This window comes from Thunnus maccoyii, chromosome 5 (genome assembly GCF_910596095.1).
Source record: "Thunnus maccoyii chromosome 5, fThuMac1.1, whole genome shotgun sequence".
NCBI classification, from domain to species: Eukaryota; Metazoa; Chordata; class Actinopteri; order Scombriformes; family Scombridae; genus Thunnus; species Thunnus maccoyii.
Genome location: NC_056537.1, coordinates 25883904 through 25905153, shown reverse-complemented (window position 1 = coordinate 25905153; position 21250 = coordinate 25883904). Strand labels below are relative to the sequence as shown.

General features: G+C 40.8%; 1 protein-coding gene across 4 annotated transcripts; it reads left to right on the top strand.

Moving 5' to 3' along the window:
* Positions 1–94: 94 nt before the first annotated feature.
* bcl2l13 (BCL2 like 13) lies at positions 95–17040 on the top strand. 4 transcript variants are annotated; one of them, XM_042411094.1, is made up of 7 exons: positions 95–424; positions 1506–1710; positions 5285–5374; positions 6278–6434; positions 7880–7952; positions 8169–8297; positions 15221–17040. In XM_042411094.1, the coding sequence occupies exons 2-7, from the start codon at positions 1569–1571 to the stop codon at positions 16271–16273; spliced, it is 1644 nt and encodes a 547-aa protein (XP_042267028.1). In that variant the 5' UTR covers positions 95–424; positions 1506–1568; the 3' UTR covers positions 16274–17040. The 4 variants fall into 4 exon arrangements, with proteins under 4 accessions (XP_042267028.1, XP_042267029.1, XP_042267030.1 ...); XM_042411095.1 differs by lacking the exon at positions 95–424 and adding an exon at positions 864–961; XM_042411096.1 differs by lacking the exon at positions 95–424 and adding an exon at positions 873–928.
* The last annotated feature ends 4210 nt before the right edge of the window (positions 17041–21250 follow it).

Sequence of the window (21250 nt, the reverse complement as noted above, 5' to 3'; positions counted from 1 at the left end):
AATTATATTTTACACGCACGCTGACGTCTCCCCGCGCTCATTCTGTCGCTAACGTTATTAAACTCTCAGCTCACCTGACGTGCACGGGCGGTTGCTAGGATACACTTTGAAAGCCTACTGAATGTTCAATCCAAACAACAATAATAATAGACTTAATCTTTGAAGTGAGTTATCCTCACGATATCAGTTTAAATAGTCTAAAACCGTCCACTGAAGGTGTTATTTTGAAGGTTGTGACAGGAAGGTTGGTGTTATATTGTCGCTAGCCTTGCGTAGCCGTAAGAGCACACTGTGTACTAGTGCGAACTTACTGCTGCCTACCAGTGGTGGTCTGTCCTCTCCAGCTCCTGCTGCAGAGGACTGTGTCGCATATATCCCCTCAACCTGTCGTTTGTCAGCACCTGGTTGCCTTTGCACAAGGGCGGTAAGTTTGGCACCCACTGGCCTCAATTTATATTAAAATGAAGTTTTTGGTTTCCGAAATAGCACATAAAATATGAAACGTTAAGCTAGCTAACCCTATAGCTTTTGCATGTGTGCTGAAGTGTTCAGCAAAGACGCATGACCAAAAACGGACTTTTCCAGTGTAACAGACAAACATGTAATTTGACCTGTAATTAGCTAACGAACTGTGTGTCTGATTATTATTGAGTATGAGCGTATAACGTTATATTGTTGTCATTTATAGCCATGCTGTCATTTTGGAGAAATTAATAATAATTCGAATTTTCTGATTTTCCAATGTTATACTCTTTAAAGTACTTTCATTTGAACATTGAAACTGGTATTACTCACTTTGGCATATCAGTCAAAGTCAGCAAGTGTTTTTATTTTGACAGTTGAAGCCGGAAGGTTTTCTTTATTTGACAAACTTGACTCATGTCTAAGTTTTGATCCGCATGGTGTCAGCTCATCTCTGGAGGACGGTGTGAGTTGATAAAGTCGGAGTTATTGTTTGCATGTGAGTGAGTTTGTAAACTGCTGTTTATCGTCCAGTAAACTTACAGGATACCAAATATTACAGCACAAAAATATTAAAATATACACTAAACAGTTATTCATCAAAGGCTCTCATTGAAGGACCTTTCACGCCCCTTAGGCCGCCACGTGTGTTACGTAAGTTGAATTGTTTCATGATGTAAGTACAAGACAAAGAGACATGTCTTGTGTGTCTTCACTTAGCAGCCATGTAGTCCCAGAGGCATTAAAAATTACATTTAGTGATTCGTTTTTAACCTCATCACCCCTTGGCCACATGGGCAAGTGAACCTGGCACAATGGGTGTTGGACATTGTGCTGTCATGCCTATGATGACACTGAGTGGGACATCTGTTTTATGTCATACATGTAACAGCTGTTAAACAACACATGTCATCATGACTTTTTTTTCCAGAGTCTGATGCAGATTCCCTCATGTTTTGTTAATGAGTGCCTCAGCCAGAATCAATCTATTTACTGCCGCACTAACAATTTATTCTTCCCCCACTGGCTGTGATTTTCCTCAGGTGTAACGTCCAGCTTTGACTGTAAGAACGTATGTGCCTGAGAGTCTGACACACGTCTGTTTAATGGCTACCTCGGGCTCCACCTCTTCTGCCTCCATCACCGCCACTGTGCCTGAGGGTTTCCATTATGAAACCAAGTACGTTGTCCTCAACTATCTGGGAATGCTGCCTGTTAGTGGATCACAAGCACTACCTGCAGCTCAAGGTGAGAGGAAAGACTTTAGATTTATGGCTCAATTTTCTTTTTGTTCATCTGACTTAAGGTATTGCTTCAACCTGAAATTAAAGTGCGGAAAGGAAGGGACACATTGCTCGTTACTGCAGTGCAACCACAGACACGCTGTTTAAGTCTTTTTTACAGCTCTCTTCATGTTGTGCAGTGTGACATGTATGTAAGGGCAAACCTCACACTTGTGCATTCACACAGCACACATAGTAGTAGCAAACATATTCAGGGTGTGCAGACAGTTTCCCACCTGTTTACCAGCTCAATTTAGCCTTCTCTGACATTGGCATAGAAACACAGCCAGAGACTGGTGTGCTCATTGAAGTGTGACAGTTATGAAGTAGCCAGGGCCTGTAAACAAATAGATGTCATTTGAGGCTCCCTGTAAGCCCAGCAACAATCCTTCCAATCTGGTGTCCAGAGTAGCTGAAGACTGGCCTGTCTTTACAGAGGCTTTTATAGCAACCTTGTGTCATTACCTCAGGTATGCAGCCTGCTGCTTTTTCATCTGTTTTCCTGTATGCCTGGCATATAAAAAGTTCACAACTGAGAGCTTTTTTTTTTCTTTTTTTTTTAAACAATTGGAGCTATGTTGTCACTTAGTTATATGTATGTCACATGTTTCAAGCTTTTATAAATTCTGCTTCTTACTTTAACCCTTTCCATAGTCTTCCAGGTGTTTAAGTAAGCTATGTGCTGTTAGAGAAATGAAGAGTGAAAGTGAATCCCACACTTACCACCAGCAGCATGTCATGGTTCTTAATTTGTGCAATGGAGCAATGGCCACAATGTGTTTACTTTAAAAGAAATCTTATTGATTACAAAAGAAGAGAAACATCCCAGTCTTGGAAAGTAAGACGGTTTTGCAAGAGTACCATTTTAAGTCATGCATGTCACTCCCTCTGTCCCAGCATATGAAGAGAGCTATCTGGAAAAAGCTAGAAAAAAAAAGAGGGATAGTAAAAAGGGAGAGGGGGAATTCTCCATATTTCCTGTCCCTTTTATTGTTTGGTGCATGCTTGAAATGGGTGGAGAAGGGCAGATGAGTGGCTGATCCCTGCTTTCCGCTCGACCCAGTCCAATTTCTGACAGCCTGTCATGTGTAATCACCGTAGGATTACTCACACGCCGATGGACCAAAGCAAAATAGTTGGCCGACTAGCTGTCTGGCTGAATGCTGAAACAGCACCAAGCCCAGGAAAAACCAACACTGATCCTCAGGGCGTTCATGTATGAGCTGCAGGGACAGAGACAGAGTGAGAGAGGGGCCGACTGAGTGTCCTCTTCCTTCCTGTCGAAAACACAGTATTTGATTTTCCTCATGAAAACATTGATTGGAAAAAGCATATCAATCAGCTGTTAAATCAATGAAGAATGATACTTAAAGGTCATTTGTGTTTCATGTATCTTTTTTTTGGCTGCTAGTTTACAGGTTAGCTGCACCGTTTCAAACCTACAGAACTAATAGTTCACACATTCCATCGTAATAGAAATAACAAATGTCTTTCGGTTTGTGAACAGGCAGTGTCATTCTTCTTATCAATGACTGCGGGGCCTGTCCAGGCTGAATGGCTACATTCAGAAAGTGTTTCGTGTGAATGTGAAAGCTCATGGTCATACACCCAAGAAGGCTTTGTCTCAGTTATGCCCTTTGCATGGTTCATCATGGCCCCAGCAGTGTAGCCTGGATCTTGTAAATAATTTACTTCAGCATGAGCTGTGAATTGTGTGCACGCAATGAAAGAGCACCATTATCAACTTTTGTCTTTTTTAAGTTCAGTAACATCATGCTGAGAAGGGACAGTAGAATGACTTGAATGTAAAGTTTGTTAGTATCAGCTGCACCTAAACCTGCAAACATGTTTCTGCCCTCCAGGAATGTTAGTGTTTATACATGCACTACTGGTTTGTTTGGCAAACTGTGTGTATTTCATGTCTTGCTAAGTGTGCAGACATCATTGAGTCCTTATTATGCTGGAGTCAAAGGATGACCAGACTTCCTTATGATCCTGATCCAAGACCTTTAATATTGAGTATCTGCCTATACTAAGTCTGATCCCATAATTATTCTCAGTTTATTTTATTCTAAATTATACAGCTGCACAGTGCACATCTATCTTACAGTCTTTAGAAATTCAGTTACAGCTCACACAATGGGCCTCATTCACAAACAGTGCGTTCGCACAAATCTGTGCTTAAACTGTGCATACGAATGATTTAAGCACATTGCGCTTGCATTGGGGGATTGATAGCAGAAAGTAGTGCACATGCCATTTTTGTTCCATCGTGGAAGTTTTGAGGGCACTATATAGTGGATAAATGTATACACTCATAACTCATAAAATGTTGGAAAGTAAATGTAGTGCACAAAATAGTAAATAGAAGGTGATGTCAATTTTATCCTAAATGTATCCGCTGTATTGTGCCCTCAAATATTCCACAATGGAAAGAAAAAAGTAGTGTCTATGGACTACTTTCTGCTAACAGTCCCACAATGCATGTCATGTCACAATGCACTCTATGCATGTCAGTAATGATGCAAAATAATGATGATTAGTAAGTGTCCAAAATCTCAGTTTACTGCTCACTATATCAGTAAACTATTCAGGAGGGAGTGAATGAGGGAGTGATTCCATATTTTGTTTAATGTGTTAGCATGCTAACATTTGCTAATTAGCACTAAACGCAAACTATAGTTGAGGCTGATGGGAATGTCATTATTATTCTTGCAGGTATTTGGTAATAAACTAAAGCATTGAACATATTTTGACCCAATAATGTTGCTTTCATGAAAAGTCATGGGATCTCCAAAGTCATTGGAATATATTCTATGGGAACCATGAATGTTTGCTCAAAATTGTGTGCCAATCCATCTAGTTGATGTTGAGATATTTCAGTCTGGAGCAAAGTGATGGACCGACCGACCGACGTTGCTAATCAGACCTAAAATCTTAATCAGTACCATTAGTCCTTGAAGACCATTTCAGTTAGAGGCTGGCAGCACCTTTTCTGCACATTCCTGAAGCAGCAGTAGCAGTATGTTATGCATGTATATTATGACATGGTGCTAATTCTAATTTTGAATTGGCAAGCATTAAGACAGAGGGGAAAATGAAATTATTAACGCCATCATAAATCTTAAAGAGTATAAACTGCTGTGCAGTGTCTTGGTCTTTGATAAGCCTTCTTGATAAAATTGATTTCCTGGTTCATATTTCATCTTTTCACTAATACCCTGAACCAACACACATAGTTGTCATTGTCTGTCTTAACATGGCTTCATTCAGAATCAAACGCAGCCACTTCAGTTGCTGCATCCCAGTCTAAAAGGGCTTTTGAACAATCGACTGGACAAGGGGCTTAGAGGGTAGCTAATTTTGAAACATGCAAGACCTGTGTGTGTGTGTGTGTGTGTGTGTGTGTGTGTGTGTGTGTGTGTGTGTGTGTGTGTGTGTGTGTGTGTGTGTGTGTGTGTGTGTGTGTGTGTGTGTGAGAAAGAGAGAGAGAGATAGAGAGAGAGTTAATTCATGTGTCATGTGTTTATCTTTTTCAGGAGATTCCCAGAATGAGAGAGAGAGGACCAGAATGATAAAAGGGCAGATAGAGGAAGAACTGAGACAACTGGAAGATGAAATCGCTGCATGTAAGTGGACACACACACACTAACCTCAACCACTGACCCAAAATCAGCTTTTTCCCACAAGCTAACACACCAGCACAGTACTTTATAATGAAATGTAAAAAAAAAAACACACCATCAAAAAGTGCACTTTTTTTGGGTCAGTTGTTAAATCTATTGCTTTTATTCTTATTGTCATATATGTTATTCTTTGTTCATGCAGACAGTTGATCTTGTTGTGCAAAGGGATACAATATTGTTGTTGTTGTTGCTGTTGTTGTTCTGTTTCTCTGTGTCCCCACCCTCCAAATCTCTTCTCTCTATCTCAACCCAACCGGTCAAAGCAGATGGCCGCCCACCTAGAGCCAGATTCTGCTTGAGGTTTCTTCCCGTTAAAGGGGAGCTTTTCCTTACCGCTGTCGCCAAGTGCTTGCTCATGGGGGAATTGTCGTGTCTCTCTCTCTGTAAATTAAAGAGTACGGTCTAGACCTGCTGAGATGACTTTTTGTTGTGATTTGGCGCTATATAAATAAAACAGAATTGAATTGAAATTGAATTGAAATAGGGAGTCAGTAGTTGTCAATATAAAACACGCAATGTATGCCGTGAAACAGAACTTCGGTGTATTTCCATAACCACAGTTCAGAGTCTATCCAAATTAATAGTCTTATGGAGTCATTTAAACTCTTAAGGTGCTGTCTGAACAATAGAATTGTCCGTATTTTATGAGTCATCAACAGCATGTCTGTATATGAGATTTCATGAAGTTTTTAACAAAACCCGAGGTGCTACCTTGATAAAATGATTTTTCCCAGTCTTCTGTGTTACCACCCCACATTCCCTTTTCTGGCTTGTGATTAATTCCTGAAAATGAATTGCACTGCCTGCCTGAGATATCATTCTGTCCTGTGGTCTGTGTGTTTGCAGCCTTTTCAAGCACAGGCTTCGACCGCCACACATCGCTGGTGTTCTGTCCGGCCAACCCAGAGACCTCAATTGAAGACTGCCTTGCTGCACTGGGAGACCGGATGGCTAGAGAACTTGACACGCACCTGGCAGCAGCCGTACACACACTCCTCACAGGGTCAGTTCACAACTCTGTGACTATGTTAAATGAAAACACTCATATTGTAATTCTCAGGGCAGAGCTAATGTAGATCAACATGCTTGCATGATCACAAAAGTGCTGAAAAAACATAACACTGCTTTGAGATGATTGCTGATTTTTTTTTGACTGCTTACAATGCTTAAATTCCAAAACATTTAGACTTTACATGGAAGCAGAATTGTGGGAGTCAGTGCAGCAACTACACTATATAATACTATTTTCACTCTATATTCATGCAGTATGATGAAACTGTGTGTGTCCACAAGTTTCAGTCTCAAAGCACTGACAAAGTCAATGTTGATATACTGCTGGTATTGTTCGTTTTCTTCTCAATGAACTCTTGAACTTCAGCAGTTCTGCAGTCAGATCAGAAAAAAAGCTGTATTGCATGAAAAGATTTTGCATTTAAATGTTGAATGTGTCAATTTTATGACAAATCTGCATAGAAAATATCAAAATGAACTAAAATACTGTATTATGTCTGTCAAGACACATGAAGAGATGACCCAGTACCATGCATACTTGCAACCTGAGGTGTATACACGCACATTAATTTTAGTTTTAGATTTTCTTTTTTTTCTTTTTTCTTGTTGAATTCAGTTATGTAGAGCACATTCTTGCTCACACACACACACACACCCACTGATACACACATACAGTGAGTGTACCCTCCTCATCCAGACATTCAACTTGGAAGTCTTTGCAAAAGAAATGATGAAAAACCGTTCACAATCTCAACCCAAATATGTTGGTTATTTGCCCTGAGCTGGAATTACAGTATGTTCTAGAGACAGTCTGCTTTATTTCCCCCCCATTTGAGACTGCACACAGATAATGATAAATGAAACTGAATTATTGTGTATCTGTGGTTGTACTGGGCAGCTTCCAACTGTGGATGTGTGTAACTGAGTGGGACATTGCTATAAAAAAAACATTCATGCTCAGTAAACTAGGAGTACAAGTGGGCTTTTTGGATGTTATCTTTGGATTTATAATCATCTGCAAAACAGGAAGAAAACCAAGGCACACACATGCACCTTTTATTAAGCCTTTATTTTAAGCATGGCTGACATCTACATGTTATAAGACAAACACATTTACAGTATACAGCACATAACATAATACACATACACCACATAATTCTATCCCAACATATTTTAAATACAAAAGCTTAACAATTTCAATCAGATAGGTACGTTTAAGGGGTATCTCTTTGCAGGTGAATCCTAAGTCCTTCTATTTGTTGTTAACAAGTCACCATCTAATTAATCACTGGTTGTCAAGTAAACAACTTATAAAATAAATTGTAGTTTGTTGTGCAGTCTAATAATTTAATGGCATGTTGTCACACATATGGGTTTAAAGGTTGGTACATTTTAATACTTCTGCAGCAGTTCCATGTAAAACTGTGTATGTTTCAGGCCTCTGGACTACCAGAGATTCAGAGACACAGCGCTGGATCTGTCAACACACACACAGGGAGGCTGGAGTAAGGTGAGTCAACCATTAGTTTTTCATATCATCTACATAACAATACCTGTTTAAAAAGATCAGATGAGTGATGCAAATGCCGCAACATTCAATCTGTTCCCCTTTGTCATTCCTAATGTCTTTTACCTTTACGTTACCACTGCTTTTGCTTTCTTTTCTTTTTTGCCAGCCCCCCCTCTAACTACTACTTCTACTCCTCTCTCTTCCCCTGTCTTCCAGGTGCTAGTGCCTTTGGTGCTGCTTCAGGCTTTACAAAGTGAGGGCCAGTCTGTGACAACTTTGCTGCATCTGGGAGTGCGCTTCTTAGAGGAGGCTGAGGCTGACTACATCATCCAGCAAGGGGGATGGGTGAGTTATTAAGCGTGAAATGGGGGAGACCGGTATACCTTTACATTTTATGCTTAGTCACCTGGAAATGAAAAATAACTTACTGTTTTATTATTCAGATGGGTATGAATCTACAGAATATAGAAAAATATAAACATTCTTACATACTTAAACAAAACTTAGTTGTATTAAGGACTAAATATAATGCAAAATTATGCGGAGGCAGCATGGATATAGTATAGTGAGCAGAGAAATGCTTGCACCATCCTCAAAATATACGCACAGAACTATAAACGGCCAGATGAGGGCATCAGTGAGCCAATTGTACAGATGTTTCATACAGAGTCACAGTTCCTCCATGATCTACAAGAACCACATAAACACATGAGATCAAAATGTACATCGTAATAAGAATGTATGGCAATAAATCCTATATGTTCTGCATAATTCACTTGACAATATTTCAGTCATATATGTGACTTTAAAATGAACAAGCAACCATCTCAGTCAAGAGTCTAATGCTTTAACTTTCATGTAATCTACTTAACATTAACATTAATTTGTTGGCAACATTCAGTCATAGTTTGAACCAAAAATTTGATTCCTCAGCATTAACTATGGTCATGTGAACTGTGCAGCTGGAGCTGAACAGTATTCTTGGCAGTTTACAGTTGAGCTGTGCATATTGCGACTGATGTCCTCAGGTGAGAAAACCCTGATTATAAGATAAATGTTTACTCAAGCAAATGAAGGAATAGCATTATTAGAGCAGCAATTTCCTCAAGAGTTATTTTTGCTCTGTGGTGCTAACTTAATGTTTTGCATGCACCTCTTCAGGGTTCAAGCCTAGACAGAACATAAAGATAAAATAACAAAAATACACAGATTTGTTTCTTGGCGTTTCTCTCAAGCCAGTAAATTGAAACGTCAACAGATTTCAGTTCCATAATCTCGCAGCATGACAGACAGTTTACCGTGTTAATCCTGAATCAAACTCAACACGCTACACAGGAAAAGCAGGAATATTTCTTGTCATCTTAGTTGGGAAGTTGGTGCACAAATTCCATATTGATAGTTTCAATTTTTTATTTTTTAAGATTTACATTTTTTTTTTCCAGTGATGATATTGGCAAGGCTTTAGCTTTCCAGTGTTGCAATAAGTAGAACACTGCGTCACAGATGTCTCCCTATGAACAAGGTCATGCTGACGAAGGGTCACGTGATTTGACATGTTCACCGCCGCGTTGGGCCGCCATTACCTCATTGCCACGATGCTCTGCCGGGTTTTGTGCAATGTAACGTGAACACAGCGCGCTGGCTCCAGACAAAGCTACATTCTTGCCCTACGTTATGTCACAAGGGATGAACGGATGATAGGCTGGGGCAGGATCAGCAATGGAGGGATGAAGAGAAAGGAGGAGGGAGGGTGTGCATGAAGAGACAGGCTGATAGAAAGGGAGGGAGTATGAAGGAGGGAGGGGTGAGAGATGAGGGAGGAAAGGGGTGGGCATGGTGAGCCAGCAAGTGAAATCTCCATTAGTTTGACAGCTGCCTGCATGAACACTTCTCTCCACCTGGCTTTCTACCATCGCTCTATATTTACAATTCTCCTGAGCTTTTGTGTGTCTATTTGAGTGTAAACCAGGGAGTTTTGAGACTTCGCATTAAGGTAGGATGTTTCTTTTACTGGTGATGTTGAAACAACTACTGAATGAGCTCATTGGTCTTCGTGTGTGTGTGTGTGTGTGTGTGTGTGTTTGTGACAGAGTTTTTACTCTGACAGTTAAGCAGTGAAGAAAACTCTCGACAGCCTGATAGGTCTTTCTTCTTTGGCAATGTTTGCAGCTCTTGTCATTGTTTAGTGGTTGCATGTAAACATACAGTATGCATTGTGTTTTTCAATAGTGCAATGATCTCAGTCAATGAAATGTGAGCTGCTAATTGCTAATAAATGCACAGTTTCTGTTTACGAGGAAAGAGAAGGTAATATGTAGGGTTCTGTTTATCATATTTATCTGTGTTATTTATCTATCCCTCATCACATTTTTACATTTTGTCATTCGGCAGATGCTTTTATCCAAAGCAACTTACAAGCAAAGCAAGACAATCAAGATATTTTTAAATATCAAAGTAGTATTTCATCGTTAATGCATGAATTATTCATTCATCATTTTCTGTGTTGAATCGATGAAGAGTAGGTATTCTATCCTCTCCCAGGACATTGTATCTTGTTGTGACTGTAGTGCGAGTAACACCATGTTGGCTTTGGATGCCTCTCATAATTCCTTTTGTTAGTCACATCGGAATACAATAAGGATTATTATGACCCTAATGTGGTGTACACTTCACTTGGCAGGAACAAAACCAGTAGCCCTTAAACAGCGCACAGCCAGGGGCGAGTAAGAGGAGGGCATGACTGGCGAGGGACGAGGGGGGGGAGATGAGCAAGCAAATGTCCTGCACGGAGAAAGCGATTTCTAAAATGAAGGATATATACTACAAAGCCAAAACTGTAGAGTAGAATTTATGCTGACCAGAGGTGGTTGTAGTTCAGTGCGTGCAAACCCAGCCACCCCTCTTCATCATCTGCACTGTTTTGTCTGCAGCCTGTCTCCTGTGTGTCTGTCTGTAGCTTGCGTGCTGCTGTTGGCCTTTCCTCATGAGGAATCAGACAGCTGTCCTTGAGAGTGCGACTGCACATCCTGAATTTGCACATCAGCCATGTCATATTACAGTCCTTGTGAGTGTGATGTAATGTGACTCCTGAGGTTTGGACGTAGCACACCAATAATTGCACCTGACTTCTTGGAAAAGAGATAATGAAGACATACATCATTTTACTGCAGTATATGTGATAGTCAAAGCAGCATATTTCAAAACGCAATAAAGCATCTTCTGTATGCCCTCAGTTTCCTATTAGAAACAACCTCTGCTGCGTAGAAACAGTGATACTGTGGTGATGATATTTTAAGGACAAGGTGCTGTAAGGGTTCCAGTCTGGGCCATGTCAGGGCACATCACATTGTACCCTGTACACTGTAACAGTGCTTCCCCATGTTATGTAAGCGTCATCTCGCCAGCTCCAGGGTGAAATATGTGCACTGCTGTGCCAATAAATTGACAAGAGACTGGACTAGAGTAGAGTAGACTGATGTGCAGGCTGAGGAAGCCCCAAAAATAACTCCCATAATCCTCTAAAAACATCATCACCAGGGGCTCGTCTGGCCCCCTTTTAGCTTTGCTAAAAACTTGCTACAGCAGCAAGACTTTGGCTGACTGCCAACCTTTAAACAGGGCATCCATCCATTAATCTGTCCTTCCATCTATCTATCAGTCTCTCTGCTATCACAACACTGTTAATGATGACTGGCCAAAAACCAATTGACTGGTGCAAATTGTGTAGCCACACATAACAAGAGACTTGAACATCAGTTTAAGAAGGAGTTTGCCCAAGACCCTCCCAAATTTATCAGGATCCATAAACAGAGTCAGTTCTAAGCTAACAAAATACCCTGTCTTGTGCTGGGCAGTTTCATACTGCAGGCAGTTGTATCTGTGATGGTTTTAAGGGCATCTGCACGAAACTTAAAGTATTTGCTCTTCCATCATTAATTCAAAGGATACTGCTGGGGAAGAGATTTTACTGTTGTACTATTGTATAGCTTTTATCTGTCGGTGAAACAGTGAGATTCTTTGATAGTGTTGTCCTATAACAAGGTTTTATTGCTTTTTGTAGGTTGATGAAGACAAATAGGCACTCACAGGGGCAGGAGTATATATTCTAACAAAGTAATTAAAAGAGGGAGAAATTAAATTTCCTCCAATGGTGAGGTAATCTTGTCTTGCATGTATTTCAGCTGTAACTTACTTGTACAATAAGTTAATGATACAGTACAGTAGTTCCCTATCAGCATTGCTCTCCACTGGGTTTTACTCAACTCAACCAGCTGCTGTGTGACCTCTTGTGGTGCTTCACCATTAGGAACAGTGATGATATAATCCTCATAAATGTCAAGAGTGCATATGTGCCAGTGAACATTACATTGATCAAAATAACCACAAAACTGAATGTCACTGGTTTTGCGTTTATCATTTGAAAATATGTGAAAACAGTTTCCGGTTTTGTAGTGTTGTGCGTTTAACATTTTGTCGATGTGTAAAGTGAGCCTTTGTAACATCTAATGTCTGGATTTGCAAGTGGATGCAGCATGTTGACAGTATGCAGCAGTCAAGCGCCAATGTAGCAAGTACTTGTAACAGTCACATAGACTCGGCAGCTGTTTTCTTAGTGAGTTTAGAGATATTTCTTCTTTTTTAAGGTATACAGGCCAGTGGCTATGTTACCCAGCCTTTCAAAGTTAGGGATGGTTCCTAGATAATGCACTAGCTCACCTAGTGAGGGGGGAGTAAGGAAACCAATGACAGGTAGACTGCGCACCCTTGGCTTACAACAGGAATGTGGTTTTTTTTAATATAGTGAGTGTTTGTCTTGGGGCGAGGGCGGAGAACTGTGGAACACACCCCACAGCCGAACACTTGAAATGTTAGTGTGTGTCTCAGCTTCAGCAGTGCTGGAGGAACCTTAAAGAACGGAGCAAATTCAGTGTGGATTGTCTTCTCAGGTGTGTTTTTTTCATTGTTTCATGATAAATTATTGCCACAGGTTTTAAAGTTGTTTGCAAGGATTCTTGTTTGTTATCACAAAATACCTCTGTGTTAAGTTTTTTGTGATAGTGCCCATAAATTTGATTTGGTTCGATGGTGAATTTGTTCTGTTTAATTCCAACACTTTGACCTGTTTTTTATGATGACTATTACGAAATTGCATTAAAACGTCATGTAATAAGTGGTTTATAGTTGGCGCGTGTGCTCTGCAGTGTGACTAAGGCAGGGAACACCCAGTTGGTATTCTTTATTGACACAGTAAATTTTACTGTCACTCAGTCTAACCTTTTAAGGTTAAATGTTGATTTAGATTTTACATCAGCGAGGACTAGAAATAGAAATTTGAAAGTATAAACGCAGGAGGATAGAGTGTTGTTGTTCCTGAATACCATCAGCAACCTTTTCCTGTGGCTTTTATACCACATGGCAGCTCTGTCCTGCTCTGTCCAGCTGATGTGGGAGCCTGTATCCTGAGGGTTTTTTAAAGCACTCTTTCTCTCCCACATGCAAATCAGCTTATGCAGAAAGCAAATGTTGGATAATGATGGAGGCTGTTAGATTTAATCTCTGTCCTGCCTCCCAGGATGCAGCTGCCACGCACAACGCTGCGAGTGTCCTTGTAAGGAAAATAACCTTCACAGCTTGACGGTGTCATTTAAAAATCGGGTTCATATAGGTTAATAATACCAGATTATATTTGCTACTCCAGGAAATGGTGTGTGGATCAGATGCAAATTGGCAGGCAAGGCCACTCTGTGAAGAACATAATGACATATTATCATGTTTTTAAAGGAGACAGTGTTGCCCCCCGGAGCTGGTCTCTGCTGTCACATCCTTTCTGTCTGCTTAACACACAAACACTCGCCCTTCCTTTCAGAGAAACACCTCTGTGTCTACTGTCTGTTTGAATCTCATCTGTTCAGGTCACACCTATGTGACATGCACAGCGGCACAGAGATGCCTTCTCATGACACTTTCAAATATAACTTCAACCTAGCTAAGCTCAGTTTATTATCTGTAAACCCGGGTCAGTTGTTTCTCAGCAGTTTTTGTCAGTGTCATCTGCTAGATACACCTGCTCAGACAGATGTGAGTTAATGGTGATGTTGGTCTCTCGGTCTGTTTGTCCACCACTTTGTTCCGGGCTAAAATATCTCAGCAACTATAGGATGGATTGCTATGAAATTTTGCACAGACATCCATTGTAACCACAGGAGCCTACTTTGGAGATCCCCTGACATTTGGTCCGGCGGTACCGTTCACAATTGTGGTTTTGAGTGAAACATATTCATATCACTGTCAGGCTCAACTGTAATAACTTTGGTGATTACTTTCCATCTAGTGCTGTCAAGTGCAGCAAACAACCGCCCACAACATCTTATTAACCTCCTTCTTTTCATCCAGTGTTTTTAACACAGAACACAGAAGCTTTGTGCCCTCAGGATCGTGAGCATGTCAGTGTGTATCTCGTTCTTTTGTGCTCATTGTGCACACTCAGTGGCCTATTTTTCTAGCACATACTTAAGATCTTGCATCACATTGTGTACTTAGCAAGGTATAGCTGGTATAATCACTCATACTGCTTTGTTGTTTCTGTTCTTTTCAGTTATGTCAAACGTTGACATGAGAAAAATGGCTTTGGGAGAGAGTTTGACCTTTTTTAATATTTTGAAGTCGAATGTGTGTTCAGTTCAGCAGACTCTACTGTTTGATTTAATTTGCTTAAATGTGCTTTGCTTTAGCAATGTGACCTCTGTTTCAGTTAGTTGTACCCACATGATATGCTTGTTATATAATAGAAGAACATTACAGATGGCTCCTCATCTATCATCGGTCAGTAGGTTCTTACCACTAGGTGGCATACAAGGCTAACCTAATGTAAAGCATGCAGTGCATAAAGTGGATGGCTGCACTTTGGAATCCAAAGTGTCGATTCAAAAGCTGTTTAATTTTCACTCTGTTGTGAAGCATTATCCAAATCAAAATTTAGAACCCAATCTAAATTTTAACTCTAAAATGTATGATCCTGTGTACTAAAAATGTACCAACTATTAGCTTCAATGTATATACTTTGCATGACATATGGAGTTTTGTCTGTTGATTTTCTTTGTGGGTGAAATAATCCTCCATCATATTGTGCCCAAAGAGCAAACTCAGAATACAAAATCAATTTAACTTTTATATCTACTACTCAAAAATCTTCAGTATAAACTCAGTCTTCCTCACTCACCTAGTTTACAACATACATATACATCTCTCTTCCTGTCTGTCTACCACAGGGTGAAATATTTGGCCTTGAGTCAGAGGAGGAGCGAGGTGTTACCATTGCTGAAGACAGCAACGACATTTACATCCTCTCAGGGGAGCAGCATCCCGACCAGCTCAGCCCCCCCTCGTCGCTGCTCTGCACTGGAGACAACAGCAGCGGGCAGAGCTCCTGGCAGACAGAAAGCTTACCTGTGTCACTGGCTGGCCACGAGTCTTGGGCACAGGTTGGTATGATGGACCCTGAAGACGTCAAGAGCCTGGACAGCAATGAGGGCGTGGCTCTGGCTGAGGAGCGCAGCGAGAACAACTCCTCAAACTCGGACATTGTCCACGTAGAGCGCGAGGAGGCTGAGCTACTGGATGAAGGCGGTGAGGGCGGAGCGATAGAGGAAAGCATGATGAGTGTTTTAGGCACAGAGAGCGAGCTGGCCGAGCTCAGGGAAGAATTTAGGGACCAGACTCCACCTGTTCCAGTGTCATTGGAGGCAGACACCACAGCCCCGGCCTCCCTGATTTCATTAGAGGAGCCAGTTGTAATAGAGACGCCCGCGAGCTTGTCAGCAGAGCCTTCCCTCATCTCAGAACCAGAGCTGCCTCCCCCAGTCCCAGAAGCTGCCGCTCTCCCTCCCTCTGAGCCAGAACCTGCAGCACCTTTACCTGTTCCTGCAGTAGAACCAGAGCCTGAGCCAGAACCAGCTGCTGCCACTGCCCCAGTGCCTGCTGAGGCGGCGCCCTCATCTCTAGCCAAGGAGGCCCCGACCGTCAGTTCCACAGCACCAGCAGAGCCTGAAGCCACCTCTGAACCAGAACAGACGCCCGTCTTAGTGCCTCCCCAGCCAGAGGAGCCCCAGCCCGAACCAGAGACTGTGGCAGAGCCAGAGGCCCCGCTGTCTGCACATCTGGTCCCAGAGTCTGCAGAGGCCCCTGTACAGGCCCCAGCTGAGGAGGCCCCGGCGCTGCCAGAGCCAGAATCAGAGCTCCCAGTGCTGCTTTATGGAGGCGCTGCACTAGTGGTCCTCGCTGCTGTGATGGCATACGGTGTCATAAGCTACAGGAGGAAGTAGAATAAAAAGTATCTTTCTCAGGGGATTAGAATGCAAATTAAAAGATGTTAAGGTAGATAATTTATTAGTACACACTCTCCTTACAAATTGCGTTGGATTTATCATTTGAGGCTGCATTTAAAAAAAAAAATTAAAAAAAAAAAAAACACAATGCTTTTGAAGGTTTAAAATCTGTGAAAATTCCTCCCAGCAATCCTGGATCTCACCACATTCACAACCTTACTGCTGGAATTCTTGGCTGTTTTCACTCCACCAGGTGCAAACACAGAAAGGGGAAAATAATGCACTCCACTGTACTTCTTATTTTTGATGTTTTTCTTCTCCCTCAATCCTTTTGGGTTCACCGTGTCAGTCATAAATTCTTTTGGAATCCAGCCCTTTAGATTTGAAAGTGTGTGGACTTTGATCTCTCTTCTGCCTGTTTCTGTTGTCTGTTGTTAGGATTGTTTTGTTTGAGTCAGTGTACCTACATGGAAAACTCAAGTTTCTCTTTCTATGCAGCAAAGTGGCATCTATTCATCCTCTCCCCTCTAACTGTGATGTGTTATTCTGGTACTTTCTCTGATACACAAACCAAATATAGAAATTAAACCAATAATGTGATATTATGCGTCAGTTTAAAGGTACTTCTGACAAAACAGACATATTGGTTTAAATGTATGTTCCATCTTTCCACACTGCACATGGGATTTCTATCAATGTACAAATGTGCTCCATGTTTTAGTTCACCTTTATGTGTAAAGACATTAAAGATTTTCCCCAAAGTATTTCAGTGTGTCCTAAGGGACAGTACTACTGCTGTATTTTGTAGAAATGTTACATTGAACATGTTGATATACTTCTAAATCATTAATTTTGACATCAGTATATTCTTATGTTTGAATATTATGTGAATGTCCAAACAACAGCAAGTCACAGCATTATTCATTGTTGCTATGGGGTTTTCCCAGAGGTGAATGCCAGTGTTTTGTCGTGTCATACTTACAATGTAAGTTGTCAGACTTTTAAAGATACCTGTTGGCTGAATCAAAGTCCTTATGTAAGCTGCATTACTTTATTTGCATGACCTCAACAGGAAAATGTGAACATGTTCACCAGATATGGAAAGCAGGAAGTGAATGGAATGTGAATGCAGCACATGAATTCAGTCTTCTCTTCAATGTGAAAGGATTTATCAGTTGAATTTATTGGGCGGGCACCTCAAATGAATCACCATATGCTGTTTTTTGCAGTTTCTTTCCTGTCCTTTACCTTTTTCAGCCTAGTGTCTTTAGCCCCTTTCTATCACTGCCTTACTGCTCCACCGCTTCTAATGTACCAGATATGTGCCACAACTTGCCAAGTAACAAGTGCACCTGTCCCAGTAACTGCTTCACCAGTGAGGATATAAAGTCCATACGCTCCCTGAGTAGAATATGAGGTAGTAGGCCACTGTAAGGTAAAAAATAGTTCTTTACCAACAATCTAAACGTGATAGATCTAAACAGTCAATTTATTTGTGTGCTTTTACATAGGCAAAAGATTCTGTAACAAAAACTGTGAAAGTGTGAAACAAAACACCTGGCCTGAAATAACATTTTTCGCAGGAATGTAACACCAAATCAACCGAATCTCCTCATTAATAATCCAGTGTCACACAGGAGTTGTATACAGGAAATGCAGACTGTTATTGTGGAAAGCCCCCCCCCAGGGCCCCAACGCATTCAAATTAGACGCTAAAAGAGTTATCCTGCCCTTTTGCTTCATGGAATTATTCATGTCGCTATCACATGATGATAAAAAGGTGACCTTGAGTTGCCCTCACTGCTTCTGCCCCACCACTTAAATATTTTCTCTTTGACGATTTGGGCATTTTGTGGTTGTATCACCATGAAAATTGATGAACGGCTGTTTTGGAAAGATGCCATCTTCCTAAATACAGAAAGGATGTTTCCATGTATGTCTGTCAGTGTTACTCAAATTACGCCTGCTTTCAAAGGTTAACTGTTAAAGTATGGAGTAGGTGGATGTTAAAAGGTCCCAACATGACACTTTGTACCTTGAGTTTCCTACAATACACTGTTTGAGATGAGAATAATAAAAGATAAGACTATTTAATCAAGTGTGCTTTATTCAATTAATTCCAGGATGTACATTACATTGCCATGTAATAACACATTTAATGTTTCAAGTATATAAAATATAATCTCATTAAAGTGTTTATTTGAATAAGCATTACAATTCAACTTACATCACTGGAATGATTAGGTATTCAAGCAATACAGTGTTAAGATACAACGAAACCAAGATAACTGAATACACACAATAAAAAAAAAAGTATTTTATTAACTGGAAAGATGCACTGTTATGCAAGAGTAAACTGAAGAAACGGAATTTCATTATAAAAAAGATTCAAAGCACATAAAGAAATGAAAAAATTCAAGTTTCACAATGTAAAGCTTCCTCTTTTTATGAGACTAATTACTCATTATCACTTTCCTTTCGTTTGAAGTGTTTTTACTAGTCAACAAAGCTCTCTTCACAGTTGACTAGTCAGGAGAAGCAGATGTCCGTCTCAGATTCGGCTGTATTTTCCACCACAGATTTCTCAGTTATTTCCTCTTAACTTGCGGCTCAAAAGTCACCTGGCACTTGCAGGGCTGATGTACTGCAGCGCAACGTCGAACAGGTCTTTCAGCAGTCGTGGGACCTGCTGGCACACTCCCTTCACCAGCGTGAGACTGAGGGCCATGATGATTCGCTCCTGGGGTAGATGCTCGAGACCCACTCCCCGTCTCATCGCCTTATCCACCTCCTGGCTGAGATATTTTTTCCAATCCTGCAAACGAAACAAAGGGATCAATCATGAAGACAGTACTCTGCTTATTGCAACTGTAAAAGACCATTAACTGTTAAGTGCTTTAGTCAAAACCAGAGTAAGAACACATCTTGTATATACAATCAACAATTCAAAAATTCTTGAGCAGACTTACTTTACAGTGGGATGATAATATGTTCTTGCTCAGGTTCTGGGTAGCCTGAGCCACCACATTGTATTCAAGCTGGGCTGCAATTTCTCTCAGCCCTGCTGCAACCTCCTGAAGGACTGCTGCCTCTGCGTGGTCCGCTATAATGGAACAAGATTGACAAAAACATTGGTACACATTAGTCAACATAATGTTAAATGTTTCTGGATTTAGCAGCAAGAATAGTGGAGGAAAAATATTTCACCATAAATAATTATTATACAGCAATGATCCTTCTCTAAATTGTTTTAATTATTAGAATCTTAGACTTCTGTATTAACACATTTTCCTATGTACTGAACAGAATTTATTAATATAGATTTACAATTCATGATGTAATCAAGGGATCAAGATGTAGGAATGTGAATGTTTGCATCAAGTGAGACACTAGATGCAAACTTGCTAGCTTGTCACTTCCTGCTTTCACTTTAAGAGACAAGTTGTTTTGTTACTGGAAATTAAATCTGCATAGCGGCCTGAGTGTGAACGCTCTGACTTTGGTCTGTTACAGTGAGATTTCCTCTGCATTATTTGAGTAAACAAGTGTGTGGCTCGACTGTACATTAGAGTATGTCTGTCTACTCTGACACTGCTGGAAACAAAAGGCTTCATTTATTTTGGATGCATACAACAAAAGACTAAAAACTTGTTTTGAGAAAAAAAATCATCCACAGATATGAAACCTCAGTGATGAATGTGGTGAAACTGGTCTGCTATCAAGGTTTATGAAGTGAAACTAACTCTGTAATGTTACCTGTTGAGTTGAGATAATCTTAGTAGTGCAGTTGACAGTTACTATTATTCAGTTACTAGCTCACCAGGCCGGTGCAGTTGCACTGAAGGCTGAAAATCATCCAGAGACATAGAGATGCTGCTGGGCAGGTGACCATCGGTTTCAAGTCCTCCATCGTCTTCACTGTCTATCCAGGAGCCGTTACAGTTGATGTCCCGTTTGAGCTTTTCGCCCAAAGAGAAAAGCTCCTCGTCGTAATCCGGGAGTGTATAGTCCACTTGAAGGAAGGAGAAAATGACCAGAGAGGCGTTTTGCCTACTGGTCAATTTCCTCAGATCATCCATTAATAATCACTACTCGGGACTTTCTAGTTTGGACAAGAACAGTGAGGGTAATGTTAGAAATGTTCGCTCAAGTCAATAAACAGGACAGTCGCCGAAGTGCAGAAAAAAAAAAACACCTGACCAGCCCACTCAAGAAGTTCTGATAACGTTGCATAAAATAGGAAAGTGACTAAATTGCAATTTATAACACATAGTTTAGCTTTACATATCATGTGAGCCAGGACAAATAGACTTAACGCTATTCTGACGGGTAAGCTAGCCAGACCGATTAGCTTAATATTTCCTTAATGCTAACTTGGTTAGTTGTCGAAGTCGAACATAAAAGTTAACTTTAACAAAAAACGTGGTGACTGTAGCTGGTTAACCTAACTCCAATCTCCTTCGAAACAGTGACTGAGTTTACTCACATTCGTCTTTAATGCCAGTCGCGTTTCACCGTTAGACAGATAGCAGCAAGCTGATGTTCCTAAGATGTTCATGCGCCATTTAATACTCTTCAAACACAGCTGAGGTAATACCCAGATCGCTGTGTGGGCAGCAGGAAAACAGCAACATGTCTTGTGACGTTGGAGGTGGAGCAAAATCGTGTCTACACGGTAACCCTAGATTTGCGAAAATCCACCCGAGATTTCAAAGTATTGACTTTAACCCACACCACGTTTTAAGCGGTTTCAAGTGATCGTTTAAAACCAAACTATGATCTTTCCCTAACACTACCAAGTGGTTTTTGTGCCTAAACCTAACCGTTGTCACATCATAAAACAGCGAGACAGGAATATTTTGAAGTGCCTCGCGAGACTTTCGCAAACCTAGGATTACCATTTAAACAGGTCCGTGAGGCAGTGCCCATGATGCCTGCATGCACTGTCAGAAGTTGGTCAACAACGCATACACA